Here is a 23,617-nt window from a genome sequence, read left to right on the forward strand (position 1 = left end):
TACATCCGACCTGGAAGTGGGCAGCCGTGCCGTGCCGTGGCGCTAAGAGCGGGCGGCGGGGGTCATTGCGGGCCGGATAAAAGATGCCTTCGGGCCGTATCCAGCCTGCGGGCCTTAGTCTGGGGGCCCCTGGTCAAGGGCATGGAGGTGTCTTCTGCAAATGGTTGGCTTTGGCAATCCAGACTTCAGCAGGCACTATCATGTTGGAAAAACACCCTGGGGTGCCCCTTCTGCAGCCCCCGAACGCCAAGCATCCTCCGGTATGCACAGCTCTGGAAAAGGCATTTCCCTTCTTTTCCAGGGCACTTGAGCAACATATATCAAATATATATGCACACTAATCTTCTAGCATAACACAGCAAGAAGCGTGAGACATCGTGGAGCTAATCTACGTATATATTTACACACTATGTACAGACAAAGGAGTCATAGCGTCTTCTCTCTCCAGCTCCGAGAGAAGAACAGGGAGAAGTAAAAGCCAAAGTAGAGTACATAGTACCGTACATACAGCGGAAGAGATAAGAGTGTCTTCCGTTCCCATACTCTTCCCAGACAGGCATGTGATTTACACCAATCTCATCTGCAGCATCGGAGGCGTGAAATACTAACATCCTCCTCCATTTCAGGTAACCAAAGCTGCATAGGCCAAAGCAGCAGTAAGTCAAGTAAACATACAGTTGTCATATGCATAGTATACCCCTGAGGTACCCCTTCCACCTTTGGAACTACCTGTAACTGGACTGGTCTCGTGCCTGACCACCTTGCACTTCTGGTTACCTTCCTTCCATGGGACTAGAGCAGGCACCCCCAAACTGTGGCCCTCCAGATGTTTTGGCCTACAACTCCCATGATCCCTAGCTAAGAGGACCAGTGGTCAGGGATGATGGGGATTGTAGTCCCAAAACATCTGGAGGGCCGAAGTTTGGGGGTGCCTGGACTAGAGCCTTAGCTCTGTTCCTGTCTGAGGAAACAGTGTTGACCCTTGGTTTTGTGTCCTTTGAGGACAAACTCTGTACCCCTTGCAAGTCCTCAGGTTTCAAAACCTGTTTTGAGCTACTAGCTATAGCTATATATATATCAGCCCGAGACACAGCCCTTTCCCGCCAGATCTATAAACTGGAATGTGTCCAGAAGAGGGCAACCAAAATGGTCAAAGGCCTGGAAACGATGCCTTATGAGGAACGGCTTAGGGAGCTGGGTATGTTTAGCGTGGAGAAGAGAAGGTTAAGGGGTGATATGATAGCCATGTTCAAATATATGAAAGGATGTCATATGGAGGAGGGAGAAAGATTGTTTTCTGCTGCTCCAGAGAAGCGGACACGGGGCAATGTATTCAAACTACAAGAAAGAAGATTCCACCTAAACATTAGGAAGAACTTCCTGACAGTAAGAGCTGTTCGGCAGTGGAATTTGCTACCAAGGAGTGTGGTGGAGTCTCCTTCTTTGGAGGTCTTTAAGCAGAGGCTTGACAGGCATATGTCAAGAATGCTTTGATGGTGTTTCCTGCTTGGCAGGGGGTTGGACTGGATGGCCCTTGCGGTCTCTTCCAACTCTATGATTCTATGATTTTACTAGTTGCCAACTCAAGGTTTGTTCTTTCTGTCTCTTGCAGGATAAACCATTACCAGCAAAGGCTGCAGTCCTTGTATTTTAAAAAGAAGTTTGCTGAGCGAGTTGCTGAAGTTAAGCCTAAAGTGGAAGGTAAGTCTTGTGTTATAAGGGGGGGGGGGAGAGATGCTTTTTAAATCCTTGGGTGTTTTGGCTCGGATCTTCCTAAACAAAGCAAAAAAAAATTACTTTTAAAAACATTTATTTTCAACAAAATGATAGAGATGTAGGGATAAAGATCACATTCCAGTACAATTACTGTTACCCTGCACCCTGAACTCTCCTTCCTTCCATGAACATACGAAAGACTTCTACAGTATATGAAGGATTAAGTTGTTTTCTAATGCTGGGGCAGGAAGTCTTATTTCGACACTGTACATACCACTTGCTCAAAGAAAATTCTTCACGCACAAAATATGCCAGGTGCCTGTTAGCTGCACAGAAAAAAAATATTGAAGCATCTTCATTCCAGCAGGTTTTCCCAGCTAGATGAAAGGGTCTGTGCCATGGGAGCCCATTTTGTTTTTGTTTTTAATATTCATTCATTCATTCATTCATTCAATTCAATTCATATACTGCCATTTATCAAAAGATCACAGGGTGGTGTGCAACATTAAAAAGACATTACAGATCATCAATTATAAAAAGCGCAACGAAAGCGTAATATAAAGCAAACTGCATATCTGCTGATTGTGTTTTTAACTGTTTTCTGCTGTACATCTCCTTGGGGGCGACTGTGTGGGATTCATAAATCAATGATAATGACGATGATAATAATATTACTAACAAAATCTTTCCCCCTTTGCAGCCATTCGCACCGCTTCAACAGAGACGTTCCAGAGCAAAAGCCTGAAGCAGCTCCTGGAGGTGGTTTTGGCCTTTGGGAACTACATGAACAAAGGCCAACGGGGAAATGCGTACGGGTTCAAAATCGCCAGCCTCAACAAGATTGCGGACACCAAATCCAGCATTGACAAGTAAGCCAAAGCCGCTTCTGCCTCGAGAGCGTGAGAAGGGGATGGAGGAGGAATCTCTTTTTGTGGGAGCAGTTCGAAAGCACGTCAAAGTGCAAGTAGATAAATAGGTACCGCTCTGGTGGGAAGCTAAACGGCATTTCCGTGCGCTGCTCTGGTTCGCTAGAAGCGGCTTAGTCATGCTTGCCGCATGGCCTGGAAAAACTGTCTGCGGACAAATGCCAGCTCCCTCGGCCTGTAGAACGAGATGAGCACCGGAACAGCTGCAGAAACACTTTTTGAGATTCAGCCCAGGTTTACGTTGAAACCCTTCATATCACCTAAACTTTGCCTGCTTCTACCTTGCTGGCATGTGTTCAGGACCTTTATCCGCTAAGGGGTTCTCATAACGGAACGGTTGCTTTGCAAATGAATTCTCACCCCACCATTATTATGTCAGGCACCCTCATTCAAGGAGATGTGTCTGATGTCTGGAGCCTGGCTGTTTAGTTCATATCCTAAAAGAGTTCAGTTTCTTGTAAAACAATCAAATATCCTGACAGTGAATAATTTCAAGGTTGCCAGGGAAAATTAGAAGACACCCGAAGGCAGCCCAGCATAAGGAAGTTTTTAAATGTTTAATGTTTTATTAAGTTTTTTTGAGATGGAAGAAATCTACTGGGCTGTTAAGCTGCACAGAGTGACTGGGGCAACCCAGTCAGATGGGCGGGGTATAAATAAAAAAAATATGTTGTTGTTATCCTTCAGCCAGCAAATGCTTGGGTAAATAGGAATGCTTTGGATTCCTCCTGAAAATTAATAAAAATACAACACACCATGGAGCATAGCTGCCAAGTTATCCCTTATTTTAAGGGATTTTCCCTTATGCTGAATAGGCTTCCTCACGAGAAAAGGGAAAACTTGGCAGCTATGCCATGGAGGGCATTCCACAAATGGGGAGCCACCACCAAGAAGGCCGTATCATGGATAAAACTGTGACTGCGCAGCACCCAGCAGTGGCACCGCCATTTCTTATGACTGCCTGTCTTGCTATTGCACCTTATTAAAGGTCTGTTTCCCAGAAGACCTTCCTCTTGCACCTCCGCTTCTGTACTGTGCTTGCCCTGTGCACCTCCGCTTCTGTACTGTGCTTGCCCTTTTCACAGTAACTTTTCAGAATCCTGTTGCTTCCTCCGAAACAATTCTATCCTTCACAAATAGGCAATTTTTGCAGCTGAATACAGTAGCCACAAACCTTTGTTGCATCCCTATATATCAATCACTGCCCTTCTTGTGTTGTAGGAACATTACCCTGCTGCATTATCTCATCACCATCGTAGAAAAGAAGTACCCCAAAGTTCTCAACCTGCACGAAGAACTGAGGGATGTCCCCCAGGCTGCCAAAGTAAAGTGAGTGTCGTACGATTGGGTCGACGCCTGGGATTGCGGGAAGCCAACAGTGTTCATGATTTTTAGCACGTTTCTATCCAGAGCTGAGCCCTAAGCAAAGTGCAATGAGGACATTGCTGGGAGGGTTCTCCCCATGCTGAAGAGGGTTTGGATTAGGCCAAGGTGTCCCTCCACCTAGAAGGAGGGCCTGCTGAGGGGGGAGCCCCACTGCGCCTGCCCAAATAGAAGTTAACACCCAGCAGCAGCTGCCAGAAACACACACACACACACACCCTCCAAAAAAACCACCAGCTTTATTTAGCTGCAAGCCAGGGTGGCTTAATTGTGAGCCAATCAGCGTGCACTCATGTTCAAGAAATCCGGGGTTGCAAAGATGGGGTATTTGGTTTTTAAATCAGATACAGTGGTACCTCTACTTACGAATAACTCTACTTACGAATGTTTCTACTTACGAATGGAGCTCTGTCCGCCATCTTGGATGCGGTTTAGATAGGATTTTTTCTACTTACGAATTTTTTCTCCCAATGCATTCCTATGGGATTCGACTTTTTTTTCTACTTACAAATGTGCGTTTGGAACGCATTAAATTCGTAAGTAGAGGTACCACTCTTGCTCTCTCTCTCTCCGCTTTCTTCCTTGCTGATTTTAATCAACACACTTTGAGGGTGTAAGGGTGACTCCCTACAGGGAGCCAGCCCCCACCATCCTAACGTCCACCTCGCCAAGCACAGGGAGCAGCAGTGGGTCTGAAGCAGCCAGAGGGGAGGGGAAAGACTCGGAGGGAAAGAGAAATCAGCGTGAGGAACAATGGGAAAGCTCGGGGGTGTGTGGAGAGATGCAGACAGGAGCTCAGGGATGTTGGAGAGCCCTGTCACCGACCGCTCAGGGAGGAGGCTGAGAGGGCATCGCTCCTTCCGGCACAAGAGTTAAGGAGAGCACCGCAACGCAGGTCAAGGGGGAGGCGTTTTGGGATGCTCCAACTACTTTGCTGGCGTAAGAACAGACGTACGCCATTGCCGGATTCTGATTCGGGGTGAGAGGTCATGTTTTAAGTTGTCTCTGCACTGTAAATATCTTGCACAATAAAAGTCTTTAAAGACAAACTGGACTCAAGCGGAGTAGCCATGACGACCCTCTGACAGCGGGATTTCACCATTAATTGGTATGTGCAGGCAGCTTCGTAAAGGAGTTTGAAGTGAATTAAGGAGAAGCAAGCAGGTCTTTATTGGGAGGCCCTGCAACAAGTGGAGCAAGAGGACACAATGATCAACTCTAAAATAAATGCACCTGTAGTTTGCGGGAGTCGAAAGCCAGGTGCCAGTTTGTGAGCTTGATTGTTTGTGCAAAAGGTGAGCGGAGGCAGAAAGGTCAGTCTGGGTCCAGGGCATGCAGGCCTCTTTCCTGCAATGCAGGAGATGTTCAGCGCCAGTGCTGCAGTTTCAGAATTTCCACCCTGGGTTTAGTGGTGCAACGGGGATCCCACCACACTCCTTGGCTGCAAGGTGTGTTACTCCACTTGATTCGAAGCGTGCCGAGCCATCCCTGTGGTGTTTAGGGGACATTCTGTTCACTCTGTTGTGCGGGGCCTGGACACCTGCCCCATAGTTCTTGCAGCCAGAAGGTTCTTCCTTATGCTGAGTCAGAATCTCCTTCCTTGCGACTTGAAGCCATGGGTTCGAGTCCTACCCTCCAGAGTAGGAGGAAACAAGCTTGCTCCCTCTCCCATGTGTCAGCCCTTGCGATATTTGAAGATGGCTATCCCCTCTCGTCTCAGACTCCTCTTTTGCAGGCTGTGAATGTCATAATTCTTAGACTTGTCAATAAGAGAATTTGAATTTTACACGATGCGCATTGCTACGGCCACTTTGACTCTTAACACACATCGCCCGAAATTATTTGTTTGTTTGCATGTCAGACCAATGCCTTCTCTAGCATCTTTTTGGTACCTATTGAAGATCTTATCCTGTTTTTCAACAAGTTATTATTCCCAGTTTGCTTTTGCAATGTATTTGAAATTGGACAGATGGACGGACAGGTGAGGCAGGCAAACAGATGTTCTTTTTGTTGATAAAGTTATGGTTACGTACGATCAATGAAAAAACAAGGCAGTCCCTTGTCTCTTGAAGTCTAAAAGACAGGGCACAAAAGGAAATAGCCATGAGGAGGGGAAAGGAGGGGAAGCCAAATTCTGGTACCAGCTTTTAAAGAAGATGCTGGTGCGAGGTTTGCTGCACGCGATAGCATAACCCCAAAACAGGAGGAAATGCAATATATATATATTATTTTGTCTTTTTTTTTTCAATGGGAGACATGCGGCCGGCTTCAGAGCTGCGTTTCTGGAAATCTGCTTGGAAATGTAACTCTCTTCCTTTATTTCTGGCAGCATGACGGAGCTCGAGAAGGAAATTGGCACCTTGAGGAGTGGGCTGAGGGCTGTGGAGACAGTAAGTATTGTTCACCCACTTAATGGTCCCCCTGCTTTTTTTTTAAGCATCCGTCCTTAAGAGAGGAAGGAGGCAAAGGCGAATGGAGCTGCTTTTATCTCCCTTTCCCAGAGGCCGTTCTCCTTCTCCTCCTTCCTGACCTGCAGCTCATTACTGCTCCTTATGGTTTTATAGAACTCTTAAGGACCTGAGTCGCTTGCCTTTGTCTCTTTAATTATAAGAATTTTTTAAAAAAAAAATAGTTTGTTTTGGGATAGGCACAGCTGATGCAGATGTAACTTTCCTGCCAATTTTTGCCAACCTGGTTCCCTGCATATGTTCTGGATCACAACTTCCGTTAGACCCCGGCCAGCTGTGCTGGAGAAGACCTGATACTGTATGCTTGGCATTTTTAGAAGAGTTTTTGCTGATGGGGCTTAATCAGGCATCCCTAAACTTCGGCCCTCCAGATGTTTTGGCCTACAACTCCCATGATCCCTAGCTAACAGGACCCGTGGTCGGGGAAGATGGGAATTGTAGTCCAAAACATCTGGAGGGCCGAAGTTTGGGGGTGCCTGGGCTTAATATTCTTAGACTCAGCCTGACTGATTTTGTTATATGCTGCCGTGGTTGTGTTTGCTTTTTGTGTGTGTGTGTGTGTGTGTAATTATTATAGTTTGTATGTTCATTTGCTACTGCTGTTTATTTTCTTTGCAAAGCTATTCTTTCTTTTTTGTTATCTTTTATGTTATATTGATTTTTTTTAAAAAAAACACAACAACCAACAATGTAAATGTTAACTGATTTGATAAAGAAAAGTAGAATACAAATGAATGGGGGGGGGGATTGTGGATAAGAGATGAGGTTGTAGGTTGCACACACAAATTCCCTCAGATTTAATCTGGTTCATTATAACTCGCCAGTCATCAGGAAGGTCTAAGAGCAGGTCGCAGCAATATAAAATATAGCATTAAAAACTGTTTAATCGTAGAATTGTAGAGTTGGAAGGGACACCAAGGGTCCTCTAGTCCACCCCCCTGCGATGCAGGAATCTCAGCTGAAGCACCCATGATAGATGGCCGCCCAACCTCTGCTTAAAACCTCCAAGGATGGAGGAAGGTTTTATGATGATACCTGACTGGGAGGGAGGATAATTCTTGGGTTGGATAGACTCAAGGTAGGATATCTGCTTGGCATGCAGAAAGTTCCATCCCGAGCGTCTCCAGGTAGGGCTAAGGATGCGCCTGGCTCACTATAGGGCAGCTTTCTGCGTTCCTGTGATCCACACCATAATCCCTACGCCCATGTGGTTGCAGTAGTCAACACATGTACCTTAAACGCATGAAATAGTGCCGCATGAAAGCTGCTCTCTCACACTGGGCGAGCACGTGTTGAGCATTGGGTTTCTGCCATTCAGGTCTTTGTGGATCCCAGCTAACACCTGGGTGGATGACTGCCATGGTTCCTCTCCTTGAACTCCCAATAACCAAAATGAATTTCTCTCTCTCTCTCTCTCTCTCTCTCTCTCTCTCTCTCTCTCTCTCTCTCTCCCCTCTCCTCTCTCCAAAGGAACTGGCGTACCAGAAATCTCAGCCTTCCCACCCGGAAGACAAGTTTGTTTCCGTCGTCAGCCAGTTCATCACGCTGGCCAGCTTTAGCTTCTCGGATGTGGAAGATCTCCTGGCGGAGGCCAAAGAACTGGTAAGAAAGTGAAGCCTCCGGAGGCCCCTGGCGCTCCAAGCCTCTCTGCTTTGTAGGGATTAGGGCCCTCATCCTCAGTTCCAGGGGATATAAGCCCCTCACCAAAGGCAGTTGCCAACATGGGCAGGGCTACAGTTGCATCACAGTCCAAACAAGCCAAGTCAAGCACAGAGAATCAGTCTTAAGTCCAAAATGTGACCCGGAAGCGAAGTCATGAAACAGTCCAAAGTCTGGGACAGCCGCAAAGAGGAGTAACTAGAATGACAGAGAGCCACTGGAAGGCTCAAGAAGGCCTTCTATTATCTGGCTTACCAGACCACACCCTACTCATAGTTCTTAACAGTAGAGGAGTCTCAGGAATTGCTTACTCATGAGTAGACCCTTCACGCAAGAGCTGTGCCACTACTCTGGGTCCATAGATTCATGTTATGTTGCTACACATCAGCCTGAACCTTTAGGTGCTGGGATTCTTGAGGGCGGTTTTCATCTCCTCCTCTGACTGTTCCAAGGCTTCTTAAGCAGGACTTGGGGCTCCTCAGAGCTGGTTCCAGGAGACCCTGCCTGCTCATTTGCCCCGAGGTCCTCAGCTTGTGGAGTGTCTGGTTCATCCTCCAAAGACACAATGCCTGTCACCAAATCAGGGCTAGGCATGGCAGTCCGTGGTTTGGGTCATGATTGCATATTCCCATTTTACAGCTGGATAACTGAGGGAATGTGGCTTGCCCGAGGCAACCCATTGAATGGGTGACTAAACCAGAACCTTGAACTCCCAAGTTCCGTCGCAGACCTACAATTAGGCAACCAATCCCTCTTCACAGGGAACTCTGTGAATTGGAGCTGTGTGACGGGGAAAGGGGTCTCCTAGCAACTCTCAGCACCCTTAACAAACTACAGTTCCCAGAATTCATTTTTTTTGGATGTCCACAACTATTTCTCTAATTCTTTTCTTAAAACCATCTAAAGCCAGTGACCCTAAAGGACCACCAAGAAGCCCCTTGGAATCTGTTTGTGTTTCTTTATTTTACAAACCCTTGACATTGCACGAGCAATTTTTATCTGCTTGCGAATTTTATCTGCTTTGCGCGCTTCTGTAGATAGCACAGACTTTGTGCTTTTGGATGGGCAAAGTTTCATTTTTGAAAAAAGGGGGAGGGGTGGGGGGTGGGGACACCTCCTTTCCAAAAGCTTCAATAGCACATTTGGTTCTAATGCTGAAGCATGTGGCAACAATAAATAAAATACAAGCGCAAACCTTCAAAGAGAAGTTGAAAATGCGAGTTTGCCCCTCTCCGTTGTGCGTTTGAGTTTTATTATCTTCTCTGCTGCAGTGTTGTGCCCCGTTGGTTTTATTGCTCCTGAGTTAATAATACTAATAATGAAAAAAAGAGGAGGTAGAGGATAAAGGGCATTAATTAAAAGCAGAGGTGTGACTTCCTTGATGTCTTCAGAATGGCAGAAGCAGTTCTGAAGGGGGAGGCAAAACAGACCTTTGGAAAGGGATGTTTGGTGAGGCCTGGGGTCTAACTCTAGCCGCCAGAATTCGGATTTGGGGGCAAGGAATGGTGTGATGGGGCAAAGCAGAGCAAGGCCTTGGCTTGTACTCTCCAGATATGAAAGGGATTAAGGACTTGCATCATGAGCTGAACTGGCCAAAGTCTGACCTAACACTTGTTGTTTGGGGCCCGGTGAAATTAGGAAACAAATGTGTTTAGATTTCGGAATTATTTGTATTGTATTACATTGCATTGCATTGCACCCTGCCCATCTGACTGGGTTACCCCAGCCACTCTGGGCGGCTTCCAGCATATACATTCTTTACATCTGATGGGAGGGCATTTCATAGGGCGGGTGCCACCACTGAGAAGGCCCTCTGCCTGATTCCCTGTAACCTCACTTCTTGCAGGGAGGGAACTGCCAGAAGGCCCTCAGAGCTGGACCTCAGTATCAGGGCTGAATGATGGTGGTGGAGACACTCCTTCAGTTATACTGGGCCAAGGCCGTTCAGGGCTTTAAAGGTCAACATTAACACTTTGAATTGTGCTCAGAAACGTACTAAGAGCCAATGTAGGTCTTTCAGGACCGGTGTTATATGGTTTCATCAGCCTCTCCCAGTCACCTGCCTAGCTGCCGCATTCTAGATGAGTCGTAGTTTCCAAATAGTTTTTGCCTCCTTCTTTAGTTATTATATTTTTACACACACACCCCAAATTTCCCTCCAATCAGCTTGTGTGATTCTTCACAACCTCACCTCCCAACACAACACAACACAACAACCCTGTGGTGCAGGTTAGGCCGAGGGAAGAGGACGGGGTTGAGGTCACTCAGTGATCTTCATGGCCAAGTGGGGATACGGCCTAAAGAAGCATACAAAACAGGTTTGCAGAGAAAATCTCCTTCCTGAATCAGCAACTGATTTAGACCAAAGAGGCTCACTTTGAGAGGGTTGCTTTGGGCCAGTGAGTCCCCACAAAGAAAACAACATGAGTATTTTCTTTCTCTAGTTTGCCAAGGCAGTGAAGCATTTTGGCGAAGAGGCTGGCAAAATGCAACCAGACGAGTTCTTTGGGATCTTCGACCAGTTCCTGCAGGCTGTGACCGAAGCCAAACAGGAGAATGAGAACATGAGGAAGAAGAAGGAGGAAGAGGAGCGGCGGGCGCGCATGGAAGCCCAGGTGGGGATAATCGTGTAGGTTGGGGGTCCCTCGGATGTCCTTGGCAGCCTATAGCTGATGGGGGGGCAGGTGGCTCGATGCACCCATGGTTTTGACTCCCATTTCAGACAGCTGCTTCGCAAACAACGCAAGCTATAGTCAAGCTGTCGGTGCATCTAGTTGTTGGGGTGTTAAGTTGCCATGCGTCTGTCTTGGGATAACATGAGGGGTAGAAAAATAGCAATAAAAATGTGTGCACAAATGAAAACCAATAAAAATGATTGGGGGGGGGAATGCATACATTAACACAAATGCACATGGACAAATCTTCATGTGGGCTTAAAAAATATATCAGAAGGTGATGCAGAAACAGGGCACACTCAGCTCAAAGATGGAAAATCTGTCGGTTTTGGTTTATCGCTTTCCCAATGTTTTAATTACGGGTAGGTAGCTGTGTTGGTCTGACGCAGTCAAAACAAAATAAAAAATCCTTCCAGTAGCACCTTAGAGACCAACTAAGTTTGTCATAGGTATGAGCTTTCATGTGCATGCACACTTATTGAGATACACTGAAACAGTATCTGTTTCAGTGTATCTGAAGAAGTGTGCATGCACACGAAAGCTCATACCTATGACAAAACTTAGTTGGTCCCCAATGTTTTAAGTTACAGTGTGTTGCTCGTAGGGTGTGCCAAATCCCTCCCCGTTAACCCTTCCTTTTCTCCTTCCCATTAGCTCAAAGAGCAGCGAGAGAGGGAGCGCAAGGCAAGGAAGGCGAAAGAAAACAGCGAGGAGGGCGGGGAGTTCGACGACCTCGTCTCGGCCTTGCGGTCCGGCGAAGTCTTTGACAAAGACCTGTCCAAACTCAAGCGCAACCGCAAGCGTATCACCAACCAGCTGGCGGATAGCAGCCGCGAGAGGCCGGTCACGAAACTCAACTTCTGAGCGTGCCTGCATATATATATATATATATATATATATATATATATATATATATATATATATATATATATACACTGTTTCAGAAGAAAACTCTAAACCAACCAACAATCGTCTTGGAGGACCCCAGGTCTTTTTACCTTCTGCCTTGCCAGCCAGCCCATCAATAGCCCTCCTTCCCTCATCTTGTCCTGCCTGTGCATGAATGTTTTCAAGGGGAGCATGAGCGCAGGTGCGCTGCGCCCAAAGAGCCTGGTGGTGCGGCTGGGATTCAGAACTGTGTGCATGCGCGAGCGCGGGCGTCAACATGCACAGGCACTGCTACCTGGATGAGTTCCCCCTTTTCTATCGGGGGCGAGGGGCAGCGTCGTCGCAAAAAGTAGCTTTCATGCTGTCTAAGCACAAGTGTCGGTGAGCGAGGAAGAAAGAGAGGGGGAGGCGAAAATATCCTCCCCCCCCCCCAACCATGGAAATGAGAGAGGCTGGTGGGCAATACCACTTGGGTCCGTTCTGGGGGGTCCTTTTATTTTGATATAAAGTTGGGGTGGGGGAAACAGCTTGGAGTTAAGGGGGGGGAGAAGTGCTGCTATTGCACTACGTAGCGCAAGGGCCTTTTGACGTGGCCAGGCCAGCCTCCGGAGAACCTGTTGCCATTGAGGCTACAGGTGGCGGGAGACGTCCGTTAGAAACAGCTCTTGTTCAATCTGAACGTAGCATTGTCAGGGGAAAGCAGAGATGATTTTTGTTTGTTTCTGTTTTCACTCAGAACTTGAACATCCCTTGTGGCCGTTGTGCTGGCTCCTTTGTGTTCCGTAACCCCCTTTTTTGGGGGGGGGGAGTTGTGCTTCTGTTCCTTTCGAACGAGATACACCTCTCTCTTCGGGAGCCTTTGGGGAACCAGCTGAAGGCGACCCGAAGGATGTTCTCATTGCTGTAATGACACCGATGTAGAATTCACTCGTGTGTTTTTTTCTGCCTGAGAGCAATGGGTGGGGTGGGGGTGGGGATTTGGGGGAGGGGGCTGGGTCTCTTCTTAACTTTTCGTTTTAATGGAAGAAAGCACCTGTGTATTCATTATAGTCCGTTTCCCATTCCCCGTCCAGACAGGACAAACTGTATTCTCTGTAAACGTAGCTCAGAATTGGCTTTGTTCCGGCCAGTTTCACTGTAATGCACCCAGCCGATGCAGAATAACTCCAGGAGCACCTTGGGCATAATGTGCAAACATTGGCCCCAATCCGGTGCATGGCAAAGGTTGGCTAATGAACTCTCGAGTATTCATAGCTGGGCTTTCCATTATGCAGCTTGTCCCTCTTCTCCCTTTTCCACCAGAAAGACTGCCCTCTTAAGGCCGCCTCTGTTTACAGATCTGTGCCAGAATGAGGAGCATGGATCTTGGAAGGGCAACCATGCTTGCCGGGGGCGTTGTGCTCCAGGGTTTCCCTTTCCCTCGAAAGAGGTTAGTAGGGAGTAGCTTCTCTAAAGGTTTCTGCAAAGCAGGGGTCTGGGATATGTTAGGGACCTAATGTATAGCACGAGGGTAGCAGGAAAAAGGCCGCGGAAATTCTTGTTTCTTGCAAACGGGCTTTGCTGTTCATAGTGTTTTTCTCCTTGCAGATTTGTAAGAAACTTGTCAAGTTCTCAATCCGAAATCTCCTTAAACCCAGATTGCTCAGGGAGTAATTAATAATTTAAAAAAGAAACAGTAATACAAAATAAAAAAAAAAAATTGGAAAAGTTAAAAAAAAAGAGCCAATCTTATAGCATGGCTTAATATCCTTAAATTATAGAGAATATAGAGGACTGTTACTTTCTTTCTTTTTTGCTTTTATTTATTTGCGGGTTTTTCTCTTTAAGTGATTTTTATACCATCCACATCATGATCCAAAACCGAACGGGGATTTTTGTGTGTTGTTGATGTTGTCGTTGTTGTTGTTTTCTCTTCTTTCCTGTGGAGGTTTTGCTTGTTGTTTTTTTCTGTTGCACTAGATAGCTGATGCTGTTTTTAATTGATTTGTTTTGCTTTGCTATTGTAAAGGATGTTAACTGGTGGGGGAGCCGGGGGGGGCTGTTCTCTGCCCCCGCCCCTTCCCCCAGTTGTGTACTGTACAGCAAATGTGCGGATTTATATAGAAACGAGTTTGTACAAAATGCAGTTCCTGTTGCCGGGAATCCCTAAATCCCGATGCAACACGAAAGCTGTGAAGATCACACCAGCGAGATCTGTGAAAGAGCTCTCTGTGTGTGCGTAAGTATAAGGGTGACCCCTTGCCTCTTTCCCCCTTGTTCTTACGATTTAGTTTTTCTTCATCACAACTTTTTTGAAGGACCCACGTGTACTGATGGCTCTTCAAGTAGCTTGTCAACGGTAAGAATGCCCGATACTCTGGAGCTCTGCAGAGTGCAAGGCGTGCAAAGGCAGCACTTTGCTCGAAAAGTAAAATAAAAAACCAAGTTGTTCATTACTGTTACTTAAACTAAAGTGCCTCTATTTTATATATTTTTTTATTTGTAGCTGGGAGAAAATTTGGTCGGATATGGTATTGTTAGGGAGTTGACTTTCAAAATGGAGGGTGGGAGAGAGTTCAGACTGGTCAAAAGGTTGCATTAAAATGATTTAAGATTGGGGGGGGAACAATGCAGCATGCTTTGGAATAGGAAAGCGCAGAAAGGGTGCCGTCGCTCACGAGGTTCAGTCTAGTCAAGGGATCTGCTCTGCAGCCTAACAGATTTAGAGGGGCATCTAAAAATTTGTGAGGTTCTTGATCTGCAGGATAAGTCCTGGGGAAAGGAAGGTGCCTTTTTTCCCCCAGTGGCGTAGCATGGGTTGCCAGTGCCTGGGGCCACACGGGGGGGGGGAGAGCGGGAAACGGATGGAGTGCGCTTGCGCATTCAACTGCCCAATGGCATCCGCGTCACCCAGGAGACCACAGCCACAGAGATAAGAAAAGAAGAGTTGTTCCGTTATCTGGGGAGGTCACTTCCTGGTTTGCACGAAGAAGCCAAGCCCTGTGACAAAAGCACACAGTTGGCAGCACCGGGTGTTGAAATTTTGCACCTGGAGCACCTGTGGGGGCTCCCTACGCAATGCCACTGGGTTGTTTTTTTAACCTCTAGGACAAACTGATCTTTTGTTGGAGGAAGCAGGTTGTGTGGAACACCTTTGAGCAACAGCCATGTGTCCTAGCACAGACCACCATGATGGACTTGAGACACCCTGCAGTTGTTTGTTGCATTATGAGAATCAAGACCCCCGATCTATTATTTCTGATTCTCCCAGTGGGCTCATCCAGAAGTGCGTCAAATGCTGGAAAACCCAGCATTCCCCAGTGTGGGTGTAGTGGTTAAGAGCGGTAGACTCGTAATCTGGGGAACTGGGTTCGCTTCCCCGCTCCTCCATATGCAGCTGCTGGGTGACCTTGGGCTAGTCACACTTCTCTGAAGTCTCTCAGCCCCACTCACCTCACAGAGTGTTTGTTGTGGGGGAGGAAGGGAAAGGAGAATGTTAGCCGCTTTGAGACTCCTTTGGGTAGTGATAAAGCGGGATATCAAATCCAAACTCTTCTTCTTCTTCCCCACTTTTGTCACGGGGGAGGGGGTGATTTGTGCAGTTTGCAACTGTGCCCCCCGCCTACACACTGCAAAATGGCTTCCTGTAGCTGAACCTCAAACTTCTGCTTGGAATAAGAACCACCTCATGCAAGCTTTCTTTGGGAGGGAGTTCAGTTGGGCCCGGCTCAATCAGAAGGAAAGTGCAATGAAGCAATTTTGCCAAGTGCCTCCACCACTACACAGCTGTTTCGCCGTCCCACTGGAAGCGAGGTCATTGGGGATGTGGCCACAGGAAAGGGGCATGCAAAGTGACTGTGGTCGCAACTGCTAGCACCATGTTCCCATTTAGGCTCAGAGTAGACGTGGGCTCGGTAGTCGAATCCATCATGATGACCCGTTGCAAAGTTGGGACTGTGAAGTCCTCTGGCATTTAATGCATTAAAAGCCACCCTTTCAGCCGGATCTCGACGGACTCTTGTCTGCGCTGTACAAAACATTGAAAGGCGAGTTTGTGTCTGTTATGCAGCCTGGGTTGCTGGATATCTTCCGGGATTTCCAGGGATCCACGCTGAACTGATTGCAGATCGGGGGAAGCAAGGGCACCGGTGGGAAATATTTCCTTGTGCTTCCAAAAACCATTCTTGCTTTGCAACAAGCCCTGCTTGTTGGGCTACACTTGCCATTTCTTCTCGAGTTCTCATTTCCTAAACCATCTGCGTGCAGATGAAAATTCCATGTGCCATTTGTTGCAAACTTAACATGTAGACTGGTGCTGGTGGATGTAGCCACTCTTGTGTTCTTGTTTTTCGTTTTATTTCCTCTCTGTGTCTCTCTCCTGGGTGTGTCATTCTAAAGATTTTTTTTTCCCAATTCATGCCAAAAAAAGAAAAGAGACAAAAAAGTGATAGTTTGTAAACTGAAGTATACTAATGTAGCTTAGTGGTAGCAAACTGTTTAGTGATTCCTAGGTGCAAGGATGTTTTTTAGCTAGCAGGAAATGCTGTGTATGTTATGAGACTGTACATTTTTCTTAAAAAAAAAGAAGACGGCGATATGCAATAAAGAGTGTACATAACAATATGCGCATGGAGGCTTATTTCTGGAGTGTATGGTTAAAATTTATAATAGGGTTGGGGAATAGATGTTGTTGAACTACAAATCCCATCAGCCCCAGGCAGCCTGGCCAAAGGGCAGGGGTCATGAGAACATCTGGAAGGCCACAAGCTCTGCCCCTCCCATTCTAGGGAAGAGCATGTCTAATAAAATTCCCAGTGGTCATTGAGAAGTAGGGAGATAAAGCACAATCCCAGGACTGATCTAGTGTGGAAAGAAGGATTTGGGACCATTTAGTCCAAGTGTCATGGAATGGACACAGAGGAAAGGTGGGAGGAACCAGCTGGGGAACCCTCAAAGGAAGAAGGCTTAGAGCAGGCATCCCCAAACTGCAGCCCTCCAGGTGTTTTGGCCTACAATTCCCATGATCCCTAGCTAAGAGGACCAGTGGTCAGGGATGATGGGAATTGTAGTCCAAAACATCTGGAGGGCCGAAGTTTGGGGATGCCTGGCTTAGAGCCAGAGAAGTAGTGATGGACAATGAGGAGTGGTCAGAGGGAGGAGAGAGAGAAGACTGGGAAGAGGAGGTGTCAGAAGCTGAAGAGGTAACAGGTCTTAGTGAGCTGGGAGAGTCTGTGGCAGAGGACAGTACAAAAGCAGAGGCTAGAAAGGAGAGTGGCCAAGAGGCAGAGATGAGGCAGGCTAGTGAAGAGGCACGGGTGTCTCCACCTCCTGCTGCAACAAGCCCCCTTCCTCCGACTCCCAGATCCAGAAGAGGCATGAAAAGAGCGGAGGATAAGTTAACTTCATGCAGGTGCAGTCTCAGATTGTGTGGGGAAAGCCTTGAGGAGGAGAGGACTTGTGGGAAGGCAAGGACCTTCAGTCTCCACAGCTGCTTCATAGGGGCAAGACCTACTGAAGAAGAATGGTTGTTCTCATGAGGACTGACACTCCTAGCAGACCCTGCTTCTTCTAATAAAGAGTTCACTCCACTTCATTTGATTTACTGCTGGCTCGTTCCCGACACCTAGTCTTCAGTGCACATGTGTGACCATCCTTCCCTTACAAAGGTAAAATGCTTGTGGGTGGTCATCTGTCATGGATGCTTTGGTTGAGATTCCTGCATTTCAGGGCTTTGGACTAGATCACCCTCAGAGTCCCTTCCAACTCTATGATTGCCAGTCCCATGATGGGACGCACACAAACAAACACACAAACAGGAGCAGATGATAACATTGATATACCATAGATGAACTAACAATCATAACTACCTTCCAACCCAATCTGGATCCATATGCCCAGCACTTAGGCTGAGTCATCCAACATTATGCTGAGTAAACTAGCAGCCCACAAATGGCTGGGCAAATTGGTACACCGTGTGAGTCAGCGCTGAAAAGCAAATGCAAGCGTCCCAGCCATACCTTGAGGGCGTTCCACAAACGATGCCACCCACCGCCAAGTATTTTACACGGTGATCACCGTTGTGTGGAAAAAACAAGTGAGGATGTAAAGTGTGAGTTGCCAACCTTTGAGGAACCAATGGGCAAAGTTGGAGGTTTGCGAAAGTACTGTGTCTGCCAGTCATGAAAGGAGGGCTGCCATGACGGTGTGGCAGGAGGGACTCTATGTTGGTGAGGCTGTGTCAGTGCAAACAGAAACTAAGCTGGAACAGCAAACAGTCTCTCACACACTGTGAAATTACGAGGGGATTGTTACCTGATGTCACGGATCGTGCTGAGGAGGGCTGCGCTGAGGAGGAATGGTGGGAGCCTCCCCCTCCCCCAGATCCTGATTCTTCCCAGGAGCAGGAAGACAGCATAGATTTGGAACAGTGGTTTGCAGAGGGGCATAGTTCAGAAGGCAGAAGCTGGGAAGCACTGGATGGGGGAACAGCTAGCAGAAGAAACACTGGGAGAGAGAGAGTTAAAAGATTCACAATCTCTGGATAGCATTCATTTCCCCCCCCCCCCTCCAAAGTCACAGAGAGCTCAGAAAGTCTCGGAACAGAAAGCGCAGGAGGTGCAAGCTCAGATAACAAGACATAGGGGTGACGTAGATTAATAGGGACGGGGTGTGTGTGAGCCTTAATTGGCAGCACCGCCATTCTGAGTTGACACTTTATTTTGTCCTTCGCTGTGTTTATTAAAGAAACCAACTGGTAAGAACTCCTTTCCTTTGATTGCTCATTTACGGCCACGGGGGAGGAAACTGATTCCCCGAAGCCTGACACCTGAGACCTTTTTATAGACTCCACGGGAGGTATTGGCGGAGCCACTGGTGCCCACAGATGCCATGTTGGCAACCCCCGAAAAATCTGAATGTGCGGCTTGCATCCTTAACCACCTGTGCTCAGCAAAATGGTGCATCCAGCCCCTAGAGGCTCAGCTGCTGCTGAAGATGAATTGCCCACGAAAGAGAACCTGTGTGAAACTGCCCTGCACATTTCAGGACAGCCGCAGGTGGTTTCAGGCAGGCGAAACTTGCCTACGATGGGAGCTTTCTAAAGTACTCCTGGAAGGCTTGCAACAGGCTTAGGTGACGTCTGCTCCCAGCTGCAGCCTGATTCCAGATTTTTATGCCTTCCGCCGGAAGCTGTTTAGTCCTTGCATTGTAAAGCTAACCAGTTTAAGATGTCTTCTTTATTTTCCCTTCCGCCCCTTTGTGACCTTGCACAGTCGCACTGCGAGGGCTGCTAATTTGATTCAGCCCCTGGATTGTCTCACGGTAACCTATATTTGCTGGGGGGGGCAGTGATATTGCTGGTTTGCAGGACGCGTGATCCCTGCACAAACTGCTGTTTCACAGGTCAGTTGGCAACCTTCTCCCATGCTTTGGGTCTGCATTTCACTCAGGAATCCATGATGTCAATGAGCCAGGAACAATTTCCTCCTCCTTTTGAGTGTGCACACGCGGGCACATCAAACGACTCGATCCCTGGGAACACAGGAAACTTCCTTGCCCTGCCACTGGTCCAGGTAAACTCACTCTTGTTTGCTGCAGGGCAACTGGATCTGTTTGGAGGGAAAGATCAAATGTTCAAATATATGAAAGGGTGTCATATGGAGGAGGGAGAAAGATTGTTTTCTGCTGCTCCAGAGAAGCGGACACGGAGCAAAGGATTCAAACTTCAAGAAAGAAGATTCCACCTAAACATTAGGAAGAACTTCCTGACAGTAAGAGCTGTTCGGCAGTGGAATTTGCTGCCAAGGAGTGTGGTGGAGTCTCCTTCTTTGGAGGTCTTTAAGCAGAGGCTTGACGGGCATATGTCAAGAATGCTTTGATGGTGTTTCCTGCTTGGCAGGGGGTTGGACTGGATGGCCCTTGTGGTCTCTTCCAACTCTACGATTCTATGATTCTATGATCCTCCTCTCACTTGCCCCATGGGCCAAATCTGACAGGTGGGCAGAGGAATCCATTTATCCGCTTTGGTAGCCTTAGAAGCCATTGGGCTTGGGAATGGGTTTTATTTCCTCTTTGGCTTTGCAAGCAGCCACGATCTAATCTGTAGGGCCATAAATTCATCATACACAGCAGCCCCTGCCAAATCTGCACCCCCCAAGGCCCTTCCAGGAGAATTATTGTGTTTCTCCCAAGCGCAGACTCAGAAGAAGGTGTACTGTACATTAAAGTATGAGAGGATTTCCTCCACAACTTCCTTTAATTTCTCGGGAGGATCCTCTGTGTTGGTTGTAGAGCATGGGAAGATTCCTTGACCACCCGCTTTCTTTTCTTTCTTCTTAAAAAAAAAACCTAATTTAATCAAGATTGCGCAGAGATTCCTCCTACTGCATGGAGTGAAAAGCAGCAGCTCCATCTACTGGTTCAAAGTCTCTTCCCTTCGGCACCTTCACCTGTGCCGCTTGCATCTTTCTGGCGGTTGCTACATCGGAGTCCCTTTAATACCGTAATACCGAACAAATATCTTAACAAATCAGTGTGGGTCTCGCTTTACAGATTAACGTATGCAAAACGACGATACAACACACCGCCCCAAAGAATATTTAGACGGTGGAGTAAGTGGCAACGTGGCTGTGGGTAGTAATTTTTTTGTTTTCTATGAGAAATGGGTAGTAATTTTTATACCATGCCCATGTGGGTAGTATTTTTTTTGTTTTCTATGAGAAATGGAAGTGAGAGCTGGACCATAAAGAAGGCTGATCGCCGAAGAATGGATGCTTTTGAATTATGGTGCTGGAGGAGACTCTTGAGAGTCCCATGGACTGCAAGAAGATCAAACTTATTCATTCTGAAGGAAATCAGCCCTGAGTGCTCACTGGAAGGACAGATCCTGAAGCTGAGGCTCCAATACTTTGGCCACCTCATGAGAAGAGAAGAATCCTTGGAAAAGACCCTGATGTTGGGAAAGATTGAGGGCACTAGGAGAAGGGGACGACAGAGGACAAGATGGTTGGACAGTGTTCTCGAAGCTACGAACATGAGTTTGACCAAACTGCGGGAGGCAGTGCAAGACAGGAGTGCCTGGCGTGCTATGGTCCATGGGGTCACGAAGAGTCGGACACGACTAAATGACTAAACAACAACATGAGAAATATTGTGGCTCAGTGCTTAGTGCATCTGCTTTAGGTTTTGTATGCAGACAGCTGCAGGTTCAAGCCCTGGCATCTCCAGGTAGAGCTTCTTCCTGAAACCTTGGGCGGTTGCTGCCAGTCAGTGCAGGCAATATTGAGCTAAAAGGCAACTTCTAATGATACTTGGAAGCAGAGCAAGTTACTCAAAACAGGCAGGCGGTTGACTTCACATGTTATCCTAAGGCAGAACTTCTGTAATAGTGTGACAATTACTGTATGGGACAAAAATGGCAAACACAGGAAAGACCAGCAAATTTTAGGCGGGGGGGGGGGTTGGTTGGTTGTTTTTTTAAGACACTTTAATAGATCCTTGCTGGTCAGGCACCCAAAAACATTTGGGAAACTCCTGCAAAAAATAAAGGAGTAAAAGCTTTGTGTTGTATTCAGCACTGCATGAGCAGTGGTCCAGCTCCGAGGGCCTTCTGGCAGTTCCCCCTCTGCAAGAAGTGAAGTTACACAGGCAGAGGGCCTTCTCAGCAGTGGCACCCTCCCTGTAGAATGCCCTCCCATCACATGTCAAGGAGATAAATAACTATACAACATTCTGAAGATATCTTAAGGCAGCCCTGTATTAGGAAGTTTTTAATGCTTGATGTTTAGTTGTGTTTTTATATTATGTTGGAAGTCGCCCGGAGTGGCTGGGGCAACCCAATCAGATGGGCATGGTATAAATAATAAAGTATCACCATCATCCTAAATGCTTCCTTAATAATGAGCATCAGGCAGGCATCGGGCATGATCTCCCAGTTTAGGGTGCATTTTGTATTTATGTTATGAATACACATTTTCTGCTTTAATGCTGCTTGCCCCCATGGTAGCAATGGTGATACAGATATAGGTCAATAGTGTGTTGTAGCAGCAAAAAAGAAACGCTAGCGCTATTCTAGGCTTCATCAACTGAAGTCTAGTGCCCCGATCACGGGAAGTAATAGCACCACTATATTCTGCCTTGGTCAGACCACAACTGGAATACTGTGTCCAGTTCTGGGCACCACAGCTTAAGAAAGAAATTGAAGGTGTCCAGGGTCTGTTGACCATGTGTCCAGATAATAAAAATACCGTCAATGTATCGCAGGTACAAGAGAGGTTTGGGTGGGTAGGAGTTTAGGAAACATTCTAAATCTGAAGTTAGGGACAGCGGACTTTGCTAACAAATTCTGCCATTTTGTCCTTACCCACAACAACTTCAAATTTGGTGATGACCTGTTCCTCCAGATCAGCGGCACAGCAATGGGCACCCACATGGCACCATAGTATGCCAACATCTTCATGGCAGATTTAGAACAACGTTTCCTAAACTCCTACAGGATGGGTGTATAGACACCACCTTATACCATAAACCAACTGACCGATATCTACCTGCTTCTAGCTACCATCCCAAACATACCAAACAATCCATTGTATATAGCCAGGCCCTACATTACAGCCACATCTGTTCCAACTCTACAGACAGAGAATCTCACCTAAGAGATCTACAGCAAACCTTTCTAGAACTAAAATATCCACCTTATGAAGTTAAACAACAGATCAACAGAGCCAGACTGATACCCAGAGAGAACTTGCTGCAAGACAGACCCCAAAAAAGAAAATAACAGAACACCACTAGTAATCACATACAGCTCCTAAGTTAAAACGGTTCAGCGCATCATCAGAGATCTACAACCTCTCCTAGACAATGACAGTTCTCTTTCTCAAGCTCTGGGAGGAAGACCTTTCATTGCCTACAGACAGCCACCCAATCTTAAACAACTCCTCACCCACAAAAATAAATAAACCACCAGACTTAACATGGACACTGGTACCAGAGCCTGCAATAAACCCAGATGCCAACTTTGCTGCCACATACACCCGGACAACATCATTACTGGCCCCAACAACATCCAACATACCATCTCAGGACTATTTAATTGCTAATCTTCTAACATTGTGTATGCCATCAAATGCCAACAGTGCCCTTCAGCTCTCTATATTGGACAAACAGGCCAAACCCTACGCCAAAGGATAAATGACATAAATCTGACATCAAGAATCACAAGACAGAGAAACCAGTAGGAGAACACTTCAATCTCCCAGGACATTCTTTACAAGATCTCAAAGTAGCTGTCATATTACAAAAGAATTTCAGAAATAGACTGGAACAAGAAGTTACTGAATAGCAACTTATTACCAAACTTAAAACCATGGAGAGACCTGGTCTGAATAGAGACATTGGATTCTTATCTCATTATACATGATAAAGCTTTCTTTAGCCATCTCACCCCTTGCTTTTTCCTCTAAGACCAATTGCAGTCGTTAACAGTTGTCAACAGGTTTACACGCCTATCTGTCAATCACCCATTCCCACCACCCTTCTGAGTAATACCCCTCCCCACCCTCTCACTATATATAAGGGTCTGGTGACTTCTGTTTCAGTGTATCTAAAGAAGTGTGCATGCACACGAAAGCTCATACCAATGACAAACTTAGTTGGTCTCTAAGGTGCTACTGGAAGGAATTTTTTCATTTTGTTTCAACTACACGGCTACCTACCTGTAAGGTGATCATAAAATCGTAGTATTGGAAGGGACGCCAATGATCATCTAGTCCAACCCCTGCAATGCAGGAATCTCAGCTAAAGCATCCATGACAGATGGCCAGCCAACCTCTGCTTAAAAACCTCCAAAGAAGGAGAGCCCATCACCTTCCGAGGGAGACCGTTCCACCGTCAAACAGTTTTTACTGTTCAATAGGAGTATAGC

The 23,617-nt window shown here is 46.8% G+C and overlaps 1 protein-coding gene across 2 annotated transcripts in view; it reads left to right on the plus strand.

The window, feature by feature from the left end:
- DAAM1 (dishevelled associated activator of morphogenesis 1) overlaps positions 1-12,679 on the plus strand; it is a 179,405-nt gene extending 166,726 nt beyond the window's left edge. For both annotated transcript variants that reach the window (XM_060271207.1, XM_035104035.2), the window contains 7 exons: positions 1,613-1,701; positions 2,417-2,585; positions 3,864-3,971; positions 6,355-6,415; positions 7,964-8,095; positions 10,597-10,767; positions 11,482-12,679. In XM_060271207.1, the coding sequence (XP_060127190.1) occupies positions 1,613-1,701; positions 2,417-2,585; positions 3,864-3,971; positions 6,355-6,415; positions 7,964-8,095; positions 10,597-10,767; positions 11,482-11,691 (940 nt within the window). In that variant the 3' untranslated portion in view covers positions 11,692-12,679. The remainder of the gene's footprint in view (positions 1-1,612; positions 1,702-2,416; positions 2,586-3,863; positions 3,972-6,354; positions 6,416-7,963; positions 8,096-10,596; positions 10,768-11,481) is intronic.
- Positions 12,680-23,617: the final 10,938 nt, after the last annotated feature.

Source organism: Zootoca vivipara, chromosome 1 (assembly GCF_963506605.1).
Source record: "Zootoca vivipara chromosome 1, rZooViv1.1, whole genome shotgun sequence".
In the NCBI taxonomy this organism is placed as follows: domain Eukaryota; kingdom Metazoa; phylum Chordata; class Lepidosauria; order Squamata; family Lacertidae; genus Zootoca; species Zootoca vivipara.